Source organism: Rhinolophus hipposideros, assembly GCF_964194185.1.
Source record: "Rhinolophus hipposideros genome assembly, chromosome: 5".
Lineage (NCBI taxonomy): Eukaryota > Metazoa > Chordata > Mammalia > Chiroptera > Rhinolophidae > Rhinolophus > Rhinolophus hipposideros.
Genome location: NC_138051.1, coordinates 79,230,033 through 79,236,179, shown reverse-complemented (window position 1 = coordinate 79,236,179; position 6,147 = coordinate 79,230,033). Strand labels below are relative to the sequence as shown.

At 54.1% G+C, this 6,147-nt stretch overlaps 1 protein-coding gene across 1 annotated transcript; it reads right to left on the bottom strand.

Annotated features, from left to right (window-relative positions):
* Positions 1-301: 301 nt before the first annotated feature.
* Positions 302-3,735, bottom strand: FOS (Fos proto-oncogene, AP-1 transcription factor subunit). The gene is made up of 4 exons (XM_081047992.1): positions 3,393-3,735; positions 2,394-2,645; positions 1,862-1,969; positions 302-1,737 (listed from the first exon to the last, which is right to left on the bottom strand). The coding sequence occupies exons 1-4, from the start codon at positions 3,531-3,533 to the stop codon at positions 1,096-1,098; spliced, it is 1,143 nt and encodes a 380-aa protein (XP_080904118.1). The 5' UTR covers positions 3,534-3,735; the 3' UTR covers positions 302-1,095.
* Between the last annotated feature and the right edge of the window lie 2,412 nt (positions 3,736-6,147).

Genomic DNA, 6,147 nt, shown 5'->3' with positions numbered 1-6,147 from the left:
GTATTAGCACTAGATTTAAACATTCACCACTTTGTCAAGACAGAAAAAGAAGCGGGAAGAAGTGTTCCCACAAAAGCTATACAGCACAGTGAGTTCCCACCCTCAGAATCTGTAAGTGGAGAATCTTAGTAATGCACTGTGAAGATTCCGAGTGTATATAAAATATTCTAACATCAGCTCTAGAGTTTCTTTCTCCTCTTTGATAGAAGTGTGTCCTCTCCAGAAGGTATCCTTCTTGACAAACTGGTCTCCAATACCTTTCAGAATCTTACCAAACTTCCAGAATGAACACAAAGTTGGTCGCATTCAACTTAAATGCTTTTATTGACAATGTCTTTGAACAATAAGCAAACAATGCTTAAATTTTTCATTCAAATTCAATTCACTTTCCACATGTCAAAAGACCTCAAGGTAGAAAAAAATAAAATAAAAATATAAATATCTGAGGATCCATCTTAATAAATAAATTAAAAACACAATAAAACGTTTTCATGGAAAACTGTTAATGTCAGAACATTCAGACCACCTCAACAATGCATGATCAGTAACGTTACAATGAACATTGATGCTGAAGAAAAACTACAGTACATGGATATAGCTATTTATTTATATCTACTGGAAAATAAAGTCATATCTTTTCTTAATTGCTAATCAGAACACACTATTGCCGGGAACACAGTAGTTATTGTTAAAATCAGCTGCACTAGATACAATTTGAGAATATCCAGCACCGGGTTAATTCCAATAATGAACCCAATAGATTAGTTAATGCTATGAGAAGACTAAAGAGAAAGAGAAAAGAGACACAGACCCAGGCCTGGCTCAACATGCTACTAACTACCAGCTCTCAGATGTATCACTGGGAACAATACACACTCCATGCGTTTTGCTACATCTCCGGAAGAGGTAAAGACTTGAGTCCACACTGGATGCTTTCAAGTCCTTGAGGCCCACAGCCTGGTGTGTTTCACGCACAGATAAGGTCCTCCCTAGGTCTACAGGAATCCTCGAGGGAAGACGTGTTTCTCCTCTCTGTAATGCACCAACTGGGGCAGTGGCACTAGTGTGTGCCTGCTGCCTCCCCTCCCTGCCTGCTCACAGGGCCAGCAGCGTGGGTGAGCTGAGTGAGTCAGAGGAGGGCTCGTTGCTGCTGCTGCCCTTGCGGTGGGCAGCCGCACAACTGGGGAAGGAGTCAGCCTCAGGGTAGGTGAAGACAAAGGAAGATGTGTAAGTAGTGCAGCTGGGAGTACAGGTGACCACCGGGGTGCACAGGGGCTCCAGCTCTGTGACCATGGGCCCCATCCCCAGGGAGCCACCATGCAGGGGCTCCCAGTCTGCTGCATAGAAGGATCCAGACAGGTCCATGTCTGGCACGGAGCGGGCGGTCTCAGAGCCGTTGGGCCTGGACGAGGCTGGGAACAGGAAGTCATCAAAGGGCTCGGCCTTCAGCTCCATGCTGCTGATGTTCTTGACAGGCTCTACTGAGGACTTGGGCTCAGGGTCATTGAGGAGGGGCAGGGCGAAGGCCTCCTCAGACTCGGGGGTGGCAGCCTCCGGCAGGCCCCCACTCAGGTCAAGGGAAGCCACAGACATCTCTTCTGGGAAGCCCAGGTCATCAGGTATCTTGCAGGCAGGTCGGTGAGCTGCCAGGATGAACTCGAGTTTTTCCTTTTCTTTCAGCAGGTTGGCAATCTCAGTCTGCAAAGCAGATTTCTCATCTTCTAGTTGGTCTGTCTCCTGTATACAGAGGGATAAAGCAAAGCATAAGACACAGTATTGCTCAAGGACACTGCTCCCTTATGCCCAATCTCCAACTTTCCCCTTAAGTTTTAAAAAGCAGTGACCCAAGAAATCTACCTACCGCTTGGAGTGTGTCAGTCAGCTCCCTTCTCCGGTTCCGGCATTTGGCTGCAGCCATCTTATTCCTTTCCCTACGGATTCTCCTTTTCTCTTCTTCTTCTGGGGACAACTAGAAAAAAAAAAGTCCAACATTCAATAACAGTGTCTGCCATCAGCTCCATTCATCCACCCCAGCGAACTGACTCCTGCAGCTTCCTAGCTTCCTGGCACCTCTTCTGTGAGGCCATTTCTATGTAACCTGCAGTTAGTTGCAGCCTGGGTGTGACTTGCATTTGAAATAAGATGCTCAGCAAGAGAATGAAGAAGAGCCTGGTAGCATGAACTAGAACCTCCTAGGGAAGAAACTATTAGGGTATTCCTTGGCGTGGGACTATCAGAGTCTGACTCCGCATAGAAATGGCTAGGAGCCAGAGTTCCCGGTTGGCAACGTGGAGTCAGTTCCATCGGTGCCTTCAACCTATCCACTGTGCTCCCCATCTCCACCAATGCTGACCCGGCTCCCTGTAGAGAGAAGGTGCGGATGAACTGCTCACCTGTTCCACCTTGCCCCTCCTGCCGATGCTCTGAGCTCTGCCTCCAGTCATGGTCTTCACAACTCCGGCCCTGGAGTAAGCCCCAGCTGAGGGGGTGGGGACTCCATAGGGGTGGGGGGCTCTGGTCTGGGATGGAGCCACGGAGGAAACCAGGGTGGGCTGCACCAGCCACTGCAGGTCCGGACTAGTCGAGATGGCAGTCACAGTTGGGATGAAGTTGGCACTGGAGGCGGCCAGATCCGTGCAGAAGTCCTAGAACGAAACAGAAGGGAGAAGCTGACGTGAGGGAGCAGGTTCGGGACACAGGTGGGGCGAGTTCCCAGTGCCGCATGCAGGAAGGAGAGAGGGAGGAGAGACGGTCCTGCCAGGGACTGCTCTTGTCTTTTTAAATGTCCCTCGTCCTGGATAAAAGATCTGCCCTTTTCCTTCCAGATTAGGCAGCGCAGAGCCTTTCTCCTCCGTCCCGCTGCTGCGTTCCCGTTATCCCTTCAGCATCACTCGCTTGAAAGGGGGTTTGTTATAAATATCCCTGACGTCTGCGCTGACGCAGGCGCCGCTCCGGAGTCTCCTGAATGAACTCGCGTTTTATCAATGAAACTGCCTTACACACCCGCCTGCTTCGCCCTCCTCCCCCGCCCCTGCACCAGACTGCGAGGGGAGGGGGGATTGCCGCTTTTGCCGCCTCCCGAGAGAAGCCAGGTTCCAGTTAGCGTGTCTCTGCTTGGGACACGTTTGCCCCAGCGAGTGTCAGAGACCAGACAGAGCGCGCGGGCCGGGGGCAGCTCAGAATGAGGCTGCCGCGGGAAAGGAGAACCAGTTCTTCCTATGACAAGCGTGTGTGAGCTCCCCACAAGTCCGGGACTCGCGAGTTAGGGCTGCTCGGGCCGGGGCAGCCTCCCTCCCCGCCCCAAGGGGTACCCGACCTGTCTTCCTGAGCTTCCCGCCCGCTGCCTCCACCCCGGTGACCCCGAGCCCTGGGCTCGGTGGAGCCAGCCTTACCTGCGCATTGACAGGAGAGCCCATGCTGGAGAAGGAGTCGGCCGGTGAGTGGTAGTAGGAGAGACTGTCCCCAGCTGGGGAGGCGCTGCTGCAGCGGGAAGAGGCCGCGTCGTAGTCGGCTTTGAAGCTGGAGAACATCATGGTCGCGGTTAGTCGCAGCCGGGCGAGGGGCTGAGGGGCGCAAGCCGGTAGGAGCCGTGGGGCAGAACTAGGTAGGAGCGCGGTCACTGCTCGCTCGCTGCGCCGCCGCCGCCGGCTGTCTGCACTCCTCGGCTGCTCGCTGCAGATGCGGTTGGAGTACGAGGAGCCGCAGCCACCGCTTTTATAACAGCTTTTTGTGAATGAGCCCAGTGACGTCACGGCGCAACCATTGCAGCGCTGGAGGGGGGGCGCGCAAGTCTCGACACATCTGCGGCCTCCTTGCTGCCCCCGCCGCCCTCGCAACCCCCGGTGCACGGTCTTGTTGTGTTTCTTTATCTTATGCACGTTTAGCAATGAGTCTTAGGGGTTTCGTGGACCCCCTAGGATGAGGGACTGCGGGGATGGCTCCCCGCACGACCGCAGGGACCGGCCGTGGAAACCTGCTGACGCAGATGTCCTAATATGGACATCCTGTGAAAAGGGGGGAGGGATTGACGGGAACTGCTCTCCGGCTGCAGCCAACTCCGAGGGTGCAGCGTGGGGGGAGGCGGGGGCCGCGACCGGGGGAGGGGAGGCGGGAAAGGCTCAGAATGCGAGCGGACGTTAGCACCTGGTTCAAAGCGGACCCTTGTTCCCGCGGTGAGGGAAGCGGGGAGGCGCCTTTTTACCAGTATACAGAAACCAAGGAACAGTTCTGAGGCTCAGGTATAGGAGAAACAGGTAAACAGCCCCGAGGGCTTAAGCCTCGGCCCGCGAAGGAATGGGGACTCCTCCTCTATTCCCAATTCTAGCAAATTCTGTGCAAACTGTGGAAGCAGACCCTCATCCCCTCGCTTTAAGCCCACGGGCTCCAGCAATACTAGGACTGTTACTGCGTGCGCTTGGAAGCTGAAAGTCGGGGTATCCGAAATAAGAGGATAACCGATTTTTATCTATTATGCTAGGTATTTTCATTTAATTTTCTTTTTTGTTTTTAAGGAAAAGGGCGCATTTTTTTTTTCTCGGTCATGTATGGGGACATCGGTGTTACTGTCAAATCCCTGAAACACTAGCCAATAAACATTGTGCAGATCCTCAAAGCAAGGATGTCTGAAGGGTTCAGTTGCCTGATTCTGAGCTGGGGCCCGGGGCGTGGGGTCGGGGTCGGGGATGTTATGTGGATAAGGTCGTCAGTTCCAGGTACCAACTGGAGCGAGCTCTTGGGGGAGTGCAAGCCCAAGCTGGGGAAGCGGGGGCGATTCGGTCCCCCAGGAAGCTGGGCTTGCTGGGAGCCCGCAGCGGGTGATTTTCCAGCCGGGACTTGAAAGGGGGGGGGGGCCGGGCGCGCTGGAAGGACGGTGCCCAGTAGCGCCCAGGCTGGAGACCTCTGCTGCTGAGACCTCAGGCGCGGCTCTGTGGCCTGGAAAACGAGGCTCTGGAGCGACAAGGTGCTCGGGAGGGCGCTGCGCCCCCAGAAACCCCCCAACCTCCTGCTCCGCGGCAAAGGACAGCCGGGGTCACACTACCCCGGCTCGGTGCCAGCATGCCGGCCACCTGCGGGGCACGAAGCCGCAGGTCCCCGCAGAGCCCTTGTGTCCCTTCTCCCCCACTCTTCGGGTCTGGGGGTCACGGTGAACACCTGGAGAGGGTCGAGGAATGATTAGGACAGAGGGCGGATCTTTTGGGACGCACTGGGAGCGCGACCGCGATCTGCCTCCCGCCGCCGCACCCCGGAGCCAGGCGATCCAGCTATAGATAGTAACAGGGAAGCGGGTGTTTACAGCAACACAGCGCCGCCAGGGCCGTCACCAGGCGACGCCGCGCGGCCGGGCGCGCCGTCGGCCTGGCGAGGCCGCCCTCCCTCCTCGCTCCCCCAGGGCCTCGGCCTCCCTGGCCCGGCCCGGCTGCGGCCACTCCTGTCGCCTGACATCATCCACGGGGTCCGCGGGCTGAATGCGGCTCGCGCGCGACTGTGCGCTAACCTCCATTCTTAGAGATGCGAGCCCCGCGGGAGCAGGGAGGGCAGGGAGGCGGGGATTCGTGGAACTGGGCCACTTGCTATTTTTGCATTCCCTGTCACAGGCAGAGATGAAAACAAAATTTCATCATTGTATGTCACTGGTTTATGTCGGTGGGAATTTAGGCGCTTTTCTCCCCCCTCTCTCTTAAAAAAGGGGAGAGGAAGGAAAAAGACATAATACATAAATACAGACTACTCAGAGCTGCTCTGAATCCTAAAGCAATTTTCCTAATTCTATCATCGGTCAGGCTACTTCATTATCTTTGATTATTTAATTTAAAAAAAAAAGTCTATGAAGGCAAATCCATCTCTCTCATTATTAGCTTCGGATAAAGTAGGTCAGGCTTTGAATTCCTGGGTCTAGCCTTGCATTCCATTCATAACTGTATCTCCAGCCTCTTAAGAGAAAACCTAGAGTGATTTCATTTACTTCCCCTTCAGAGTCTTGAATCAGCTTAGGCCAACATCTAAAGGATGTATCAAGATTTTATATGCAGGATTTATCTCATATCTAATTTATCCTGCCTATGCCAATAAAAAGGGCAAATGGTCTTTGGATGAACCTATCTCCTCCAGATACCTTAACTCTTTCCTTCCTGGCACCATTATGACCAG